The following is a 19891-nucleotide window of genomic DNA, read 5'->3' on the forward strand; positions in this document are numbered from 1 at the left end:
AGATATATGAAAATCCAGCTTGCTGTAGAAAGATCATCCCAAAGGACGTCTTCCTTTCCCCTATCCTAGTGACAAGTTCTCTTTGTCAGACTGACACATCACTTCAGATCTTTCATCTCTCACTTCCTCTGAGCCTCCCCAAAGTCAACAGACTTAGGGAAACCAAACTGGCTTTTCTTTTCTAAGGATCTGATAGTTGGAGTCACCTTCCAGCGGGTGACTTTAAAATCTGGATGCTATTTGGAAATCCCAAGTCCTTGGAGTTTATAGACTATGTCTTGATAGCAGAGTTGAAAATGTAATTAAGCACATATGTGGATTTATTAAAAATTTGCTGCTTTTGTTTGTATTCTCTTACCATATAAATAGAAAAAAAGGTTATTTAGTTAGACAGGAAATTTGAGCTCGGTCTCAAATTGAGCATTTGATCCATGACAAGGTAACCTAAGTAGTGGTTATTGTCACCTTTTGAATCTTATATAAGACAGGCTGGCAAACCAGACAACACTACTGTTTTGTCTCATATCTCTTCAGCTATTTTTTTTTCACCTACTTGGGAAAATCAAAAAGGTGAGCAGCCAGCTCGAGATTAAAGAGCAGATCTGTGCAAGAGTGAGCCAGTAGCAAGTACAGTAGCTCATGGTGTAAGATGTTCAGTTTTATCTCTGGAGGTTATATAAAGATGGAGCTTATGTAGATAAGTACTGGTTTTTGTTTTCTTTTTTAAGCTTGCTGGTGAAAAAAAAAACCTTCTTTTGTTTCCTTTTTCTTCTGCATGCCCTATTTTTGTGTATTGCTAAATGCCACACATTCCAACAAACTAGTGGTTAGGTTACTTTAACTATTACATGGAGAGTTTAAATCTGTCTGACCTGCCTAAATATTGAGTAGGTAACAGATAAAAATGTGTTGCCAACTTAAAATGATGTTCATGCAAGCAAATTGATTAAAATAGGGATATAAAAAATGTTAAGTAACAGTAGCTTCAATCAATTTCAATCAACCGAATGCATCCGATGAAGAGAGCTGTAGCTCATGAAAGCTTATGCTCAAATAAATTTGTTAGTCTCTAAGGTGCCACAAGTACTCCTTTTTTTTGCGAATACAGACTAACACGGCTGCTACTCTGAAAGTAGCTTCAATGTTTACTAATTAGCTTCTCTTCTCTTAAAATACTCATGTTACAATATTTAATTTAAAAATGGTCTGTTATAAAACTCTAAACAAACAAGATTACTGGGGGGACATATTTACTTGTGGATGTGTTTGCAATTCACTTGTACTTGTCTGCAATAAATTTTTTTTTTGTGACCAGGTTTAAGATGAGCATCACTGACATCCTCAGCCCTTCTGATATTGCTGCTGCCCTGAGGGACTGCCAAGGTAAGAAAATCTATAGGTAAACATAAATCTGTTATTCAGTAAAATATGTAACAAATTTAATTCAGTCTTCAAGGAATATTGAAGATATGTTTCCAGAGAGTTCACAATGAAAAAGAGATTTTTTTGTTGTCTTAGTGGCTGGCTGAGTTAATTTGTTACTGCTCAGGACTAAGGCTGATGGTGGGCTGAATTTATATGTTATCCACATAGGATTTTTTTAATGTTTCCAGACGCTCATTTATTACGTTATAAGATTAACTAAATTGACAGGGCACCTAGAGTTTCTTGTATTGGCAGCCCCTCCCCACCCCCCCCTTTTAACTACTGTTTACATCTAAAACAATAAAATTAATATATCAAAGTAACATGATCAGACTGTTCAGGATCTGAAGCTAAGACAAGGAGTGCTAATGGAAGTGACCTGGGTCATCCTGGCTTTTATTGTTTATCTCCAGCCTTCGATTCCTTCAGCCACAAAAAATTCTTTCAGCTCAGCGGAATGTCCAAAAAGAGCAGCAGTCAGATCAAGGATATCTTCCAGCTCTTAGACAATGATCAAAGCGGCTTTATTGAGGAAGATGAACTCAAGTAAGAGGTTTCTTTGTTTCTTTGACTTGTAAGAGACTTTCATAGAGGTCAGCATTACTTTGTGTCCTAAACCATCCTCTGCTGAAGCTGAAGGCGGGTCATACTGAATATAAGTATGGTAAATCCTTGTACTGATTTTGAATGATGTCCTATGGGAATCTTTAGAGAGAAAACAATAAGGTCTAAAAACTAGCAAAAAGGAGAGAGCAGGTACAGAAAAATGTCATTCCCCAGGGCTGCGCTTTGGCAAAGTGTACAATCAAACATGCCCAGACTGCACTTATCAAGCAGGAATGTATTAAATGAAGCTTTAAATTCCAAAACAATACAGGCTCTTTTTGGATGACTTGGCAACAAGGTGTAGATAATCTGTTTATAGAAACTGATTGGCTTGATAATGCACTTGGCATAAAAAGAATTGTCTTCCATGATAATCACACCCAAAGGATATTTTCCTCTAGGTATTTCCTCCAGCGGTTTGAGTGCGGAGCCAGAGTATTAACTACTTCAGAAACCAAGACTTTTTTGGCAGCTGCAGATCATGATGGGGATGGCAAAATTGGGGTTGAAGGTATGAAGTTATTTACATATTGAATAATGTGCAGGAGAATGTATGATTATGGTGCCTCATTCTTCTCTCACTTACACTGGTTTTATATCAGTGTCACTCCACTGACTTCGGTGGAGTCACGCGTGATTTATAACCTGTGTGAGGGGAGAATGAGGGCATGATGTTGGAGACCCATCTTTGAAATCTCTTGTGCAGAAGCAGGCTGAAAAGATCAGACCACACATCCTATGGAACCTAGTAATTACTGCTCACTCAAAACTCCTGTTTACTTCAATGGGAATTCTATGTTCAGAACAGTGGGATGATTCTCTTCCCACTTAAACTGGTGTGAATCAGGAGTGACAACATTAATGGACAGATTTCAGAGTGGTAGCCGTGTTAGTCTGTATCAGCAAAAATAATAAAGAGTCCTTGTGGCACCTTAGAGACTACACTGACATTAATGTAAAACCTATGAGAGGAAGACTCAGACAATGGCAAGATCACCACAGCATCACATACAAGTGGGCTCATTTACACTAGCATACACCAGCAATAACTCCATTAATGTCAGCGAAATTATTCCGGATTTGCAAAAGTTTAACTGAGAGAAGTATTCGAACCATTGTCTGTTTTGCACAGAAGCAATGCAGGGTGAGTTTAATAGGGGGCAGAGACAATCAAGTAGCATCATCTCCCTTCCCCAGATCCCACAAAAGGTCCTCTACGTGTGAGGTTTGGATGCTGTGGATTTCAGGTAGAGTGTCTGGGTGAGGATGGGGTCTGACCTGGGGGAATGATCACCCTAGGCCAGACGTTCTCAAATTTCATTGTACCGCGACCCCCTTCTGACAACAAAAATTACTACATGACCCCAGGAGAGGGGACCAAAACCTGAGCCCACCCAAGTCCTGCCAAAGCCCAAGCCCCACCACCCCGGGCTGTAGGACCAAAGCCCAAGCCCAAGGGCTCCAGCCCCAGGTGGGGGGCCTGTAACCTGAGCCCCACCATCTGGCTTTGGCTTCAGCCCTAGGCGGTGAGGCTCAGGCTTTGACCCCAGACGGTTCAGCTCAGGCTTTGGCTTCAGCCCCAGCAAGTCTAATGCCAGCGCTGGCAACCCCACTAAATGGAGTCGTGACTCACTTTGGTGTCCCAACCCACAGTTTGAGAATCGCTGCCCTACGCAGTAGCATCTTTCCCCAACACCTGGAGATTCCAGTGTGATTTAATGCCCAATGCAGCAGTAACTTCTACATGTCCAGGTTCTGTGTTTTCTATTCCCCTTTTGGGACAGGCGGTGCGCAAAGATGAACAGGCACCTAATGGCTGCTTGGCTGAAGAAGAGGACAGGCTGCCATGGAGAAGGGGCCCTAGAGAGCAACATGAAAGGAATATCCTTGTGTGCAGGTTCCCCAGCCTGCTGCATGATGGGAGAGCCACAACTCTCCTGTTCCTTCCCATAGAGCAGGGGTGGGCAAACTACGGTCCACAGGCTGGATCCGGCCCACAAGCTGTTTTAAGCCGGCCCACAAGCTCCTGCTGGGAAGTGGGGTCTGGGGCTTGCCCCGCTCCGGCGCTTCAGCAGGGGCGCTGGATCGGGGGCCGCACCATGCAGCTAGGCCCTGCTCTGGCACTCCAGCTGGGGCGCAAGGTCGGGGGACACATCACATGGCTTGGACCTGCTCCAGTGCTCCAGCTGTGGTGCAAGGTTGGGGGCCACACTACGTGGCTCCCGGAAGCTGCGGCATGGCCCTGCCCCAGCTCCTACGTGCTCCAATGGCCCTTTCTGGCACTCCAATGGGAGCTGCAGGGGCAGTGCCTGAGGATGGGTCAGCGTACAGAGACACCTGGCCGTGCCTCCATGTAGGAGCCAGAGTGGGGCATGCCACTGCTTCCGGGAGCTGCTTGAAGTAAGCGTCTCTGGAAGCCAGCACCCCTGAGCATCTCCCCATACCCCAACCCCCTGCTCCAGCCCTGATCACCCTCCCGCTCTCCAAACCCCTTGACCCCAGCCCAGAGCACCCTCCTGCACCCCAAACCTCTCATCCCCATCCCCACCCCAGAGTCTACATCCCCAGCCAGAACCTGCACCCCTTCCCGCACCCCTGCTCCAGCCATGATCCCCCTTCCGCCCTCTGAACCCCTCAGTCCCAGCCCAGAGCACCCTCCTACACCCCAAACTCCTCATCCCCAGCCCCACCCCAGAGCCCGTACCCCCAACAAAGCTCTCACCCCCTCCCACACCCCAACCCCAATTTTGTGAGCATTCATGGCCCGCCATACAATTTCTATTCCCCGATGTGGCCTTCAGGCCAAAAAGTTTGCCCATCCCTGCCCTAGAGGGAATGAAAGCTAGTACCACAGAAAATGTGCATGGGTAAGATCATGGGATTTCATGAATAATTTATCTACTCCCATGTGGATGGGATTGAGGGATCCCCACAGAATCTAAGGGCCTGCAAGGTTCTAAAAGCTGCCATGTTTCTATGAAGGCCCAATCAAACCCAGGCAAAATTCTAGTAGGATTTTTGCCCAAGGACTGAAATATCATGCTCTAAATGAACTAAAAAAAGTCAATTAAAAATAGGGATGGTTGAACTTATTTTGCTTCATTTAAAACCCACTCAAACATCATGGCTTCAGACGTTAACTCAAACTAACATATTATTGGGTTCCTACTTCATTTAGAAGAGATTATGAAAAAGAGGGACAAAGGGAATTGGGAACAATATTAATATAGTATAAATACCACAAAGAGGACATTCAGTTGTGCCATCCTAGCTCGTGGTGACTTTAATACATAACACAGATTTTCCTTGAGATAGGAAAACATGTATTTCTTTTAAAAACGAAAGCAACCTTGGGGAAAAGGTCTGGGTTTAAACTACAGGAAAACGGGCTTGTGAAATTAGTCTGGTGAACCCCCCCAAATAGTCCAAAAGATCCATAAAATAGTGAACCTCAAGAGGGAAAATTTTCATGACTGTTTTCTTGGATGCATTAATCTGAGAGAAACAATTCAGGTAATAAACCCCAGTACTGGTGACTATGGTCCCAAAATTACGTGACTCAGGATGATGCTTGTCAGTTAGTCTGAGATGGAGGAGAAACCTACTTTATAACGATCAGGAGGCTTGTTCAAAAACTTATATATTTCTTCTAGTTTTTTACTTCCCATCTAGGCTCCTTTCACTTGATTATTTTATGCTCTTTTCAGTTGCAAAGCTCTTGATAAAGTAGTGTTCAGTTTTTTTTTCAATGTATTATTTTTATTAATGCTACTGTTACTTCTCCATTATTCTTTGGTAGAATTCCAGGAAATGGTGCACTCCTGAAGGACTGAAGGCAACAGAGAAAGAAACAGAAAGGGAAGGGGAGAATGAATCTCCAAGGGATGATACTCTAAAACTCTCTAAATCAGGGAGTCCCCTTGTTTATTTATTAATCTTCACAGTGTCTGTTATTTGTTTGCTGCTCTAATGAGGTATCAAAGCACCAGTTAATAATGATTTTTGGTAATGTGGACTATCTTACCATGTTCTAGGAACACATTACAGCAGACACTGCCCTTAAAATTATCCAATAAAAATAAATTTCTCATCACATGCTGCTGCCTGTGTTTGATCTTTCTGACCACCACACTGGAACATGTGTGAATTCATAAATTAAAAATGTTAATCTCTGAAAGATACTGATTCCCACTCCCCCACCAGTCCTCCATGGGCAGCCCTTATGTTGAAGTCAATGGAAGTTCTCTTGTTGGGTCAAGCCCAACATTTTCAACCAAACTGTTGACTGTCAAAAACTTAGTCCTGCAGCTTTTATTCAGGAGGACATGGGGGAAAGAAATCTCTGACTGACTTCCAATTAAAAAACATTCTTGGACTTTTGCCTAAGAAAGAGCTTCAGGATGGGGCTGTCATAATATCATGCAGACCCTTGACAAGGACAATAAACTATCCAAATAGGAGATAACAATTTTCTGCTTGATTTTGTTTTAGTACTTTAGGCTCAGGACCATGTTCTCCTGAGGAAGGGACAAAGTCAGAAGAAAACCTACACATACTTGAGGCTGCAGAGAAATTGTCGTATCATGGAGTCTTCAAAATCGCAGAGAAGGCAAATGGCCCTCCTAACCATGGAATTGTGAGAAAATCCCCCAGATATAGCCCTGGTGTACAATACAAACTTATGTTGGCATAACTATGTCGCTCAAGGCTGTCCAATGTTATATCAACAGGAGGTCTTCTCCTGTGAACATAGCTACCACCTCTTGAGGAGGTGGAGTACCTATGCCAATGGGAGAAGCTCTCCTGTCAGCACAGGCAGCGCTGTAAGTGTAGACAAGCTCATAGAAGCCCAGAGATTGTACTCCCTAAGCCCTTTTACTCTAAGGCTCCAGTGCCTCCCCGCTGGTGGCTGGTCTCTAGTTTTCTCCAGGGAGGATGGCTGAATGTGTGGAGGAATCTATGGGGAATTACTGCTGACATGGCTCAGGGCTCCTGTATACCAATCACAAGAGACTTTCAGTCTGTGCCTGCAGTGTCAGAAAAATGCCCTTCCCCAAGCCTGTTATTTTATGCACTGCTGGAGAAATACTTTTATGAACAAATAATCATCCATTCTTTAGGAAAACAGGACAGATGCATTAGATCAGGGGCTCTCAAACTGGGTGTCGAGATTATTATGTGAGGGATCACAAGCTGTCAGCCTTCACCCCAAACTCCGCTTCACCTCCAGCATTTATAATAGTGTTAAATATTTTTTTAAAAAAATTAATTTATAAAGGGGGTCACACTCAGAGGCTTGCTGTGTGAAAGGGGTCGCCAGTAAAAAAAGTTTGAGAATCACTGCATTAGTTGGTGTATCTCTGATGGACTCATTGACTTTCACAACTCATCCGGTTCGGTGTGGCACCTTTTTCTTCAAACTTGAACTGTAAACCTTTGTCTTGTCTACTCAAAATGCTTAACATTCAAAATTAGTAATAGACTAAGAATGAAATTCTATCCTAGGTCATATCTTTGAAGCCTCACTGGAGGCTGACCTCAGCAACTTCAAAGGGGATGTATGAGTGGGGCTGATGAAAGAATCGAGCTTAAAATTACGTATTTGTTTATATTTTAGAACCAACTACTGTATTTGCAAATCTGTTCCCCACTTTACTGCAAAGACCTGAGTTCAGGATTCCATGCTTTTCCCCCCAGTGTCTGCAATGATGACATTCCCAATACTAAATACATTGAGGGAAAATGCTGGCTAGAGCATTTGTGAGGTAATCAGTTGTTGCCGAGGAAGGAAATACAGAATCTTTGAAAGCACCTAGGAGAGGGACCTATATACATCTTACAGCAGCAAAGTCACAGAAACTGTATTAAATTAATCCAGTTTACAAACACTTCTACTTACTATTATTGGGATGTTGTTTTGGGCCACACACATATTATCTTTCCCTCCAAGCAGTATGTTGCCAATTGAAAGTAATATACTGGAAAATATCCCAATGGTTTCAAATGCATTTCACACTGAAACACAAACTTCTACACAAATTAAGCTTTTCTTGTACTACATGAAGGTTTTTTTCTGGAGTCATATCATTCACAATGTCCTAAATCAGCAGTACTAATACAAATTCAAATATAATGCACTTTTCCAGTGTTCCTTTTTCTCCCACATCTCTAATCTCTTCTTCCTTTGGGAGCACAATATCATACAACCAAAGTCATCTTATCCTTTTTAAACAGACACACAAATTCAAAGTGCTGCTTATATGGTTGGTTGAACAGCAGCTTCATTTAATCGCAGCTTCATTTAATTGTTTGAGGAGCTGGACACTGTGTACACATGTGGAGGGAGGATAAGGTTGCCATGTTTTCCCCTTTATTGTTAATAAATTGTACTAACACATTCAACAAGAAATGGACATTTATTTAACTAAAGCACTAGCATAACAATGTTAAGAAATGTGGGACCAGATCCTTACCTGGCCACCGCAGCTTCATTTACTTCAACTGAGCTACTCCTATTTACACCAGCTGAGGATCTGGTCCATGGACTTTTTGATAGCATATGATGAATGCCACATGACAATCACAAGAAAAAGAAATATGTCTTGGCAGTGGAATCAGTCTGATGACAGAAGAACACTGGACTAGTTCACATGTAAGTAACAAAAACAAACCCATTCTCCATTTTACTGGCAATAAAGTAAAGTGCCGTGATGTTGAATAATCATATTATCCTGGCCCAAGAAATAGATGTAAAATAAAGAACATACCCTGCTGCCATTGCACACCCCAGCTCTGGTTCATCTCAACCTGTAGGATATGTATTACAGACCCAGATCAGAAGAACCTGAGGGCACAGGAGCAAGTCCATTATTCCCCTCCAAACTCAAATGCAGGAGAGAATCCCTCAGAACTAAATGCTTTGAGTGTGTCCACATAATATTTGAGCCCAGAGACAAGACCAAGCTCGTCAATCTACAGTCATTCAGACACCAAAGGCTTCCCAGAAGAGCTGATCAAGACAGTGTCTGAATGATGACAAAGTTTACCAGGCTTGTGGTCTTTGGGGATGTCAGCATCCACACAGACAATATCTTTAACTCTGTGTCACAAAATCTCCTACGTGAGTTCCCCAATTTAGGTTTTTGACATGCAATTTCCAGATCCTCACACACATAGCTGACCATATTCTAGACCAGCTGTTTCCAAACTTTATTGGTTCAAGTAGTACAACCTGAAAATTTCTCCTTTTTGTGCACATTTATTTAGGCCTTAATAGGCTTAGCCTAAGTATTTCCAGATATTACAGTAAAATAATTGCCTAAGGAACACTAAAATGTTCAATAACATCCTTTTTAAACACCTCAGGTTTTTAGACAGTACATTAAAAGGAAAAACAATGGTTCACCCGCTATTATTATTTATGTCTTGGGTATTATTCAGATCACAAGGCACAACTACATTTACAAATGATATCTTGTTATATTTTGATATGCCACTGAACTACATTCAGTGGCTTGACTCTTTAAACGTGTCTCATGTAACTTCAACATTCCTGCTAATTCATTCTCTGGATTATTGTGGCAGATGAGCAAAAGTGCCCTTTGCACAAAACTGAAATCAAGAAAAATACAAAACATTTTGAGTAGCCCTTGAAGAATTAAAAAATAGTGCCCTTAAGAAGAAGTAGGTGCGTACATGAAGGAGAAAAAGGAGCTCAGAAAGGAGGGGTGCAAGTGGGGAAGTCTTGGCTGCAAGTGAGGCTTTACCTGGGCATCAGGCAGCTTCAGCTCCAGGCCTCTGTCTCCTCAGCTGCTCCAGCCCAGCCCTATCCCAAGCTTGGCCCGCGGAGGCCTGCACTGTTGGGCAAGCTGCACATGGGAGGGCTGGGCAAGCTGCTGGGAGGCAGCTCAACTGACATCCAGCCAGCTACCCTGCGGCTGTAGCCAGACTTTTACGGTGCTGCCAATGCGAGTGATTTTTTGTGACTGACAGGATTTCAGAGGGTACTGGAGCCCCTCTGGTGATGACGCAAGAGGCATCAGCCCCCTGGTGAAGTCCAGCCCTTGTAGAAGCCGTCAAAGTCTCTCCTCTCTGCCTTTCCCACAGGAGAGAGCAAAGAGCCCAGCTCAGTTCCCTCCTTCCCGACTCTGAGAAACCAGGATAAGACAAAAAGAAAAGGAGTACTTGTGGCACCTTAGAGACTAACAAATTTATTACAGCATAAGCTTTCGTGAGCTACAGTTCACTTCATCGGATGCATTTGATGGAAAAAACAGAGGGGAGATTTATATACACACACAGAGAACATGAAACAATGGGTTTATCATACACACTGTAAGGAGAGTGATCACTTAAGATAAGCCATCACCAGCAGCAGGGGGGGGAAAGGAGGAAAACCTTTCATGGTGACAAGCAAGGTAGGCTATTTCCAGCAGTTAACAAGAATATCTGAGGAACAGTGGCGGGTGGGGTGGGGTGGGGAGAAATAACATGGGGAAATAGTTTTACTTTGTGTAATGACTCATCCATTCCCAGTCTCTATTCAAGCCTAAGTTAATTGTATCCAGTTTGCAAATTAATTCCAATTCAGCAGTCTCTCGTTGGAGTCTGTTTTTGAAGCTTTTTTGTTGAAGGATAGCCACTCTTAGGTCTGTAATCGAGTGACCACAGAGATTGAAGTGTTCTCCAAGTGGTTTTTGAATGTTATAATTCTTGACGTCTGATTTGTGTCCATTCATTCTTTTACATAGAGACTGTCCAGTTTGACCAATGTACATGGCAGAGGGGCATTGCTGGCACATGATGGCATATATCACATTGGTAGATGCGCAGGTGAACAAGCCTCTGATATTGTGGCTGATGTGATTAGGCCCTATGATGGTGTCCCCTGAATAGATACGTGGACAGAGTTGGCAACGGGCTTTGTTGCAAGGATAGGTTCTTGGGTTGGTGGTTCTGTTGTGTGGTTGCTGGTGAGTATTTGCTTCAGACTGGGGGGCTGTCTGTAAGCAAGGACTGGCCTGTCTCCCAAGATCTGTGAGAGTGATGGGTCGTCCTTCAGGATAGGTTGTAGATCCTTGATGATGCGTTGGAGAGGTTTTAGTTGGGGGCTGAAGGTGATGGCTAGTGGCGTTCTGTTATTTTCTTTGTTGGGCCTGTCCTGTAGTAGGTGAATTCTGGGTACTCTTTTGGCTCTGTCAATCTGTTTCTTCACTTCAGCAGGTGGATACTGTAGTTGTAGGAATGCATGATAGAGATCTTGTAGGTGTTTGTCTCTGTCTGAGGGGTTGGAGCAAATGCGGTTATATTGTAGAGCTTGGCTGTAGACAATGGATCGTGTGGTATGATCTGGATGAAAGCTAGAGGCATGTAGGTAGGAATAGCGGTCAGTAGGTTTCCGATATAGGGTGGTGTTTATGTGACCATCGCTTATTAGCATCGTAGTGTCCAGGAAGTGGATCTCTTGTGTGGACTGGTCCAGGCTGAGGTTGATGGTGGGATGGAAATTGTTGAAATCATGGTGGAATTCCTCAAGGGCTTCTTTTCCATGAGTCCAGATGATGAAGATGTCATCAACGTAGCGCAAGCAGAGTAGGGGCATTAGGAGACGAGAGCTGAGGAAGCGTTGTTCTAAGTCAGCCATAAAAATGTTGGCATACTGTGGGGCCATGCGGGTACCCATCGCAGTGCCGCTGACTTGAAGGTATACATTGTCCCCAAATGTGAAATAGTTATGGGTGAGGACAAAGTCACAAAGTTCAGCCACCAGGTTAGCCATGACAGTATCAGGGATACTGTTCCTGACGGCTTGTAGTCCATCTTTGTGTGGAATGTTGGTGCAGAGGGCTTCTACATCCATAGTGGCTAGGATGGTGTTTTTAGGAAGATCACCAATGGACTGTAGTTTCCTCAGGAAGTCAGTGGTGTCTCGAAGATAGCTTGGAGTGCTGGTAACGTAGGGCCTGAGGAGGGAGTCTACATAGCCAGACAATCCTGCTGTCAGGGTGCCAATGCCTGAGATGATGGGGCGTCCAGGATTTCCAGGTTTATGGATCTTGGGTAGCAGATAGAATACCCCAGGTCGGGGTTCTAGGGGTGTGTCTGTGCGGATTTGTTCTTGTGCTTTTTCAGGGAGTTTCTTGAGCAAATGCTGTAGTTTCTTTTGGTAACTCTCAGTGGGATCAGAGGGTAATGGCTTGTAGAAAGTGGTGTTGGAGAGCTGCCTAGTAGCCTCTTGTTCATACTCCGACCTATTCATGATGACGACAGCACCTCCTTTGTCAGCCTTTTTGATTATGATGTCAGAGTTGTTTCTGAGGCTGTGGATGCTGGTGATGGCTTATTTTAAGTGATCACTCTCCTTACAGTGTGTATGATAAACCCATTGTTTCATGTTCTCTGTGTGTGTATATCAATCTCCACTCTGTTTTTTCCACCAAATGCATCCGATGAAGTGAGCTGTAGCTCACGAAAGCTTATGCTCTAATAAATTTGTTAGTCGCTAAGGTGCCACAAGTACTCCTTTTCTTTTTGCGAATACAGACTAACACGGTTGCTACTCTGAAACCAGGATAAGACAGCGACTCTGCTCCTCCCCCATCCAGCACCCCATCTGGGAAGGGGCTGAGTAGGGGAGAAGAGCAGCTGGAGCTGCTTACCAGCTTGGGATGTGGGAAAGGGGACCCTGCTGTAGCCCCCCAACAAAGGCCTGAGGGGGGGAACCCAGAGGGAAGAGGGATGAGGCTGATGGGGCCTGAACTGAAGAGGGGAGCAGATGGAGGCTTGAATTGATGGGGGCTGAACTGATCATGGGGGCTGAATTGAGGGACATAGGGGATGGCAGGGTGGGGAGGGGTGAACTGATGGGGGGACTGAGGGACAGGTTTAATTGCTGGACAGAGAGCAGGCAGATGTGTGGGTGATAGCTCCTGCAGCAGGGGCCAAAATCAGTTTACCCAACACACTTGGGAGAGTGGGCAACACTAACTGCCACACAGCCTGGGGAGGGGAAGATGGAATTCAAATATCAAAAGACAGACTGAAAAAACAAAATATAATCTCTATTTTTAAATCATTTTTTTTTTGAACCAACCAAATGATTTTGCAGTGTTCACCTCATGATTTTTGATCTCTTGAGGTTGTCAACACTGCTTTTACCTACCGGACCCGACCAACTGCCCCCACCCTTCAACTTCCCTGGAGAGACAAGAGGGAATTCCCCATACATCCTGACTCCCAGCCCTATAAGGAACAGACTGCAGCCTCTGCAGACCAAACAGCTCAGATGGAGCTCCCACTTGGCAGCAGCTTCCCATGTGGGGGGCCCTCTGATGTCAGGACTCCCTACCTAGTCGAAAGCCAGCCAGCTGAGTGCCAGATGAGAGTACAGCACCCATTTGCACTGCCACAGTGCACAATACATCGCTAAACATGACTTCTATGGAAGAATGGTTGATGAGACTTATTCATTATGTCTGAAAGCAGCCATTAAAGAATAGTTTGCATCTTGGCCATTTTCTGGTGCTCTGCAACCTGTGTGACAACCACTGGTGAGGTGGAGCCAGTTCGCACCGGTTCACGCGAACCGGTTGTTAAATTTTGAAGCTGGTTTAGAACCGGTTGTTAAAAGGGTGGGCAAACTCCGTCCTGTCTGGCCCACCTCAGCTCTCAGCTGGAGAGGCTCCCCTGAGAATCTCTCTTTAATTTTTACTCATCTGGCGACGCTCCGGGTCTTCGGCGGCACTTCAGCGGCGGGTCCTTCACTCGCTCCGGGTCTTCGGTGGCATTTCGGCGGTGGGTCCTTCAGTGCCACTGAAGACCCGGAGTCAGTGAAGGACCTGCCACCAAAGTGCTGCCGAAGACCCAGAGTGAGTGAAGGAACCGGTTCTTCAGCTTTTGGCAGCTCATCGCTGGTGACAACTGTTCATTTGAAACAGGAAGAGTTTTGTTTTTGTCTATTTTTCAAGAGTTTTGGGTGTACCACTTCCACCAAACACCTGTACCACACTTTAGGAACCCCTTCTCTAGACTAGATCCTTAGCTGTACATGCACGTAAGACACACAAACTACCCAGGGTCCTGGTCAGACTGCTCCCTTCTTCAGGTGGGAATCAGAACTGTCTGTGCCTCCAGGTAAGAAGAAGCTATTACTATGGTCCACACCAAAAGCTCACTGATGCAGTCAAATTTCCAAATGTACTTGTGCCCAATTGAGAGGCCAAGGAGTAGAAAAATTCATGAAGCACTGCAAGTTCTGCAACCACTCCTTGATTATTCCAACTGAGAGCAAGCACTGAAGCGTGCCCTCCCCTTGACCAACGTACCAGGACTGTGAAATGTCTGAGTGTATAATCTTGCTCGGGATTACCAAATGAAAACGTACTTTTTAATTTGATCATATGATTCTTAGTAGTTCTATTTGGATATGGCTCATAGGACATTAGGACACCAAATGAGAGAGGATACGATACAATATCTCAGCACACTCTGAGACTATCTCCAAATTCCAGTGTTCAAGGCATAAGCATTCAAAGAAACCTTTGTATAACATTTCTTTGAAAAATCTCTATAGTACTGTTTAGTGCAACCACTCCGTCTTCCATTTTGAGAAACATTACTGGTTCCAGTGGGAGCCTGCATTTTAAGTAAAGAGAAACTGGTAGAATTTTTTGAAATGGAGGAAACTTTTAAAGTCAGATCTCTCTATCACAGTTTTACATCCTCTCCAAATCATGCTATTTATTGCTGTAACTTCATAGGGAAGGATGATCTTGTGTCTAAAACGGGTTCAGTGCCCAGTAGTACCACAGACCCACTGTGTGACTCTTAGACAAGTCACTTAATCATTCTGAGCCTCTGTCTCCCAACTGTAAAAGAAAAACAATACTACTTCCTTACCTCACAGAAGCATTGTGAGGATAAATTAATGTCCATAAGGTGTCTGAACTTTGTTTACCTGTTTGTATTACAAGATTACTTCTTTTCTTTATATAGGCTCTTGATTCAGCAATGTATTTTAAGCACATGCTACACCCCCAGTCAGAACCATATTGTGCATTCTCTCATTGGATATTGCTGTCATTCTACTTAAATGGGGGAAAATGAATGCAATATACCAAGGGGGGGGGGGGGGAAGCCCTTCACCTTAATGTTAGTAGACAATCCGACTTCCTCCAACCGTGTCCGAGGGAATCAAAATATTGATTTATAAGCAACAATTTATAAGCTTACTGGATTTTCTTATCATCATGCAAACATGAATTTCAGTTGTCTTCAGACATATACTGGTTGACTATTTTCACTTCTCCTGAATGTATCAGATGGTTAAGATTACTGATCAGTTGTCATTTAGAATGGGCCAAATTTGGGTTTCAGTTCTGCATGTGCAACTCTGACTGAAGTCCACTCCACAGAAGATACATGCAGGTGTATGGGGTTAGAATTTGGTGCTGCAGTCATACATGATATTACAGGGGTGGGCAAACTACAGCCCAGGGGCCATATCCAGCCCTCCAGATGTTTTAATCCGGCCCTCAATCTCCCGCCGGAGAGCGGGGTCCAGGACTTGCCCCACTCTGGCACTCCTGCTGGGGAGCAGGGTCAGGGGCTTGCCTCGCTCCACGCAGCTCCCAGAAGCAGTGGCATATCCCGCCTCCGGCTTCTATGCGTAGGGTCAGCCAGGGGACTCCACACACTGCCCCTGCCCCAAGTGCCACCCCTGCAGCTCCCATTGGCCAGGAACCGCAGGGACAACACCTGCGGGGAGCTGCAGGGACAACGCCTGCGGACAGGGCAGTGCGCAGAGTCGCCTGGCTGTGCCTCCACGTAGGAGCCAGAGTGGGGACATACCGCTGCTTCTGGGAGCTGCTTGAGGAAAGCACCACCCAGCGCCTGCACCCCGACCCCCTCACACACCCCAACCCCCTGCTCCAGCCCTGAACCCCCTCCTGCTCTCCAAACCCCTCGGTCCCAGCCCGGAGTAACCTCCTGCACACCCAACCCCTCATCCACAGCCAGAACCCTTCCCTCCCGCATCCCAACCACCTGCTCAAGCCCGGAACCCCCTCCCGCACCCTGAACTCCTCATTTCTGGCCCCATCCCAGAGCCCACACCCCTAGCCAGAACCCTTCTGCACCCCAACCTCCAATTTTGTGAGCATTCATGGCCCGCCATACGATTTCCATACCAATTTCAGGCCAAAAAGTTTGCCCACCTCCTGTGTCTTGCATGTGTACCAGATTAAAACTTCATGCAGATTTGTTTTAGATTTCATGTATAATTATTACCAACAAATTGTAAATCTGTCTTAAAAGCAACTAGTGCCAGATAAACATGAAACAAAAATTAAAATAAATATAGATTTGGATTCCTTAGACACAGAAAACAGGATACATGGATTTACAGTCAGTAAGTAATTTGTTAACCTTCTGAACACACTGCAAAGCTCATCTTTATTTCCTCTTTGTTAAGGTTGCTGAGGAGGGTGTGGGCTGAGGTGAATATATTGAAATTTATATTGTAATTCTTAATCTACTACATAGGGACCCAGTGCACTGGATGGATACCAAGAAGGGATTTTAACATTTTGAAGAGATAATTAGCGAACAGGAATAGCAGTTATATAATTTATTAAACAGTGAGTCATCAAGTTAGAATGATAAACATTTATTGGAGATGTTATAAGGAACAATTTTGTATACCACAAACACATTACACTGTTTAATTACTAAATATCACTTCCTGAGACTGGATTCTTACATTTGGGTCTTCTTCCTCAACACTAAGCATTTATATAATCATGACATAGCTCTGGCATTAACTCACTGATAAGCTTAAAGAGAAACATATAATGGTTTTACCCTCTATGGACTTCAGACTTGTAAAGAGATTATATAATATGAGCATTATTATGAGCAATACCTAATAAAGACCCTTCCTTATGTGATATAGTCAAATTGCTGTTTTTAAATCCAACAACCCCTAATTCAAGCTCAGTCAGCCATGATAGATTTAATGCAAATTCAAGCTTTTTTTCCCCCCCCACATTAACAAAGCAGCAATTCATTGATTTGCACAGTGAAGGATATTTTTGTAGTACAAGCCAAAAACTACATTTAAAAAAATATAAAGGGAGGATTTTGGAGAATGATGCAAAATTTGTTGGAAGACTAACACTGTGAAAGCCCACATATTTCTACATCTGAAGATTTCTGTTGCTCATTATCTTTTATCTCCTAATTTCCTCAGAACAAATGTCACAGAAATCAACAGAAGGGGTTGGAATGACAGACCAACCCGATATTGGGCTTTACAAGGGAAACAGAAAGGTTTCTGAATGTTTCTTTTCATTATCACTATTTTTCTTTTTACTTTATTTTTACAGCTTACCACTTCCATCTTAGTAAAATTAAAATCACACTTATGCAAAATGTGGGGGAGGCATGTTACATACATGACATTTCAGAAAAAGGAGATGGAGCCCAACTATTCCCTCTATAATGTATTATCTTCTCATTCAGAGCTAAAATGCCTTGAGCCACAGTGTTATAAGCAGCTCTGTGTGGGTTCAGGTTTCCACCTGCTTTGAGCTCATTCCAGGATCAGGGCCTTATTTTGTAACCACTTGCTATAGCAATACCAAACTGCTGACTCACCCACTTTTGGTTATACTTTTAGCCCACAGACTGTCAATGAAATAACTATTTGACCTGTCAGCTGTATTTATTTACAGTTGTCATCTCTAACACCCAGAGTGATTTATAGTATTCTTTTTGTTAAGTCTGCTATTATGCAGCTGACAGAGATGCTCAAAATAGTAGCAAGAAACAGTCAACTCCTCTAAAAGTATGACATGATAAAAAATATTCCTATTTCCTGTATCAGACTAAAGGTTGCGTACAATAGTTTAATTTTATGTAATGAAGGGCTAGGAATCAGATTTCAAACTCACAGCTATCTAATGACACTCTGCAAATGCCAAGGAGTGGTATTACCGTGCATACAATTAAGATAGGATGAAACTGGAACCACAATAATAGTTTCCATCTGCCTTGTTAATGTGTACACTAGGACTGTAGTAATTTACATTATGTTTTAACAATTATCACAGACTCAACATAGATTTTGATAAATCCCTCACAAAAAACTTTGTTGAGTTATAGTTAAGATTGCAGAAGTGCATTTCCCGTCAATACAATCACTAGACATCTAGAAAATCACTAGTTAAGGAAACATTAGTATCCATACCATTCACATGCTACCGATCTTAGAAATCACACACAACCATACATACCCACATTCCTATCCTATATGCTTCTGCAACATAGTTCCTTCCGTATTATTATTAAATATTTGTATTGCTATAGTGCTTAGGAGCCCCAGTCATGAACCTGATCCCCATTGTGCTAGATGCTGTACAAATGCAGAACAAAAACACAGTACCTATCCACAATCTACTAAACTTTTAATAATTGCACCGGTGGAAAATGCACTTGATCATACTTCAATGTGAATTACCAAACATATCAGCGTTGGAATTTCCATTTTTGTTTTTAAACAAGCAATAAAGGGAAATGTTCATCCCATCTGACTTGCTGTTCCAATCTCCACCACCACCTATTATGCTCCTTTGGGATTTTTTTTGGAAATATTTGATTCTGACTATTTCTAGGCTGTGTCAGATCTCTCAAATGAATTGGCAGCTGCAACATTTTGGAATGAAGTTTTTAATGTTAATTTTTTTTTATAAGTGGAAGAATAAGGAACTGGAATGATCAGCCTTTTTGATTACTTACATGTGGTACTGGATATTTTTTTCGTATGTTTGGCCAAACTCTCAGAACCTAATTCTGTCTTTACTCTGGCAACTCTTCTCAGTGCCACTCAATCCCTGAGTGTTTCTGTAGCCCTCATGCCCAGCTTCCTCTCCTGCCAGTTCTGAAACATGCTCAAGATGAGCTGAGAGAGAGAGATCTGCATGGAGGACCTGGCATTGGAAGAAGTCAGTCTCCCCTTGCTTCTGCTTCTGTAACACCACAAACAGCAGTTTAAAAATCTGATGAGGCTCACTGGAAGTCTTGGGTCCTTTGCTAAGATTTGGGTGTACCAAAGCATTACTACGTCTCCTCTCCTAATTGCAGCCTCGACTGTAGGGAAAATATGGTCACAACTCTTTTGTATCTCTGGTGAAATATTTTATTGTGGAGGTGTCAGTAGTGACAACATAGTTAAGTTTACATTAAGATTTGCACTTCTAATGGGTATTACACTCCTTTCTCATGTATAAAAAGTAACGTGTACCAATACCCCATTTACAACACTTACTTAGGGTCTTCTTCTTAGCGTATATGCAACATACTTCAGGTGGCACATAACCAGGATTCACCACCGAATTTGGTCCGCTGGTTAGTTCATTAGCTTCCCCAGCCCAGGCACTAACGGGGAGCGTGAGGTGAATGCTGATCCATGCCCCTTACTTAGGGTAAAGACCAAAGACTTGATTTAGCACTACATTACTGCAGTTTTATGCCTGCGTAACTCCACACTCAACTAATGAAATGGTGAAACAGCCCCTGGATTTTTAGGGAAACCATCACCTGCAGTTGAGCATGACTAATGCTATCCAGACTCACTCTGACAAGTTAGACAATTTGGACAAAATAGTAGAATAGATTAAGACAGCACACAACACAATGATGAAAATAACTAACTGAGAAGTTGAGGGGAAACAGACACAGAAAATATGATCTTCTAAATTTAATCTTGCACAATTTGCTTGCAAACTTACAGTGCAGTACTCTGTAAAAATGGCATTGTGAGGTACCATGCTTTTTTTTTTTTGACTCCAGATCTGTCTACAAG

The 19891-nt window shown here is 43.3% G+C and overlaps 1 protein-coding gene across 1 annotated transcript; it reads left to right on the forward strand.

Annotated features, from left to right (window-relative positions):
- The first annotated feature begins 511 nt into the window (after nucleotides 1-511).
- On the forward strand, nucleotides 512-6123 carry LOC119862647 (parvalbumin, thymic CPV3). Its single transcript, XM_038419676.2, has 5 exons — nucleotides 512-570; nucleotides 1316-1383; nucleotides 1839-1971; nucleotides 2433-2542; nucleotides 5831-6123. The coding sequence occupies exons 2-5, from the start codon at nucleotides 1323-1325 to the stop codon at nucleotides 5854-5856; spliced, it is 330 nt and encodes a 109-aa protein (XP_038275604.1). The 5' UTR covers nucleotides 512-570; nucleotides 1316-1322; the 3' UTR covers nucleotides 5857-6123.
- Nucleotides 6124-19891: the final 13768 nt, after the last annotated feature.

Source organism: Dermochelys coriacea, chromosome 10 (assembly GCF_009764565.3).
Source record: "Dermochelys coriacea isolate rDerCor1 chromosome 10, rDerCor1.pri.v4, whole genome shotgun sequence".
In the NCBI taxonomy this organism is placed as follows: Eukaryota; Metazoa; Chordata; order Testudines; family Dermochelyidae; genus Dermochelys; species Dermochelys coriacea.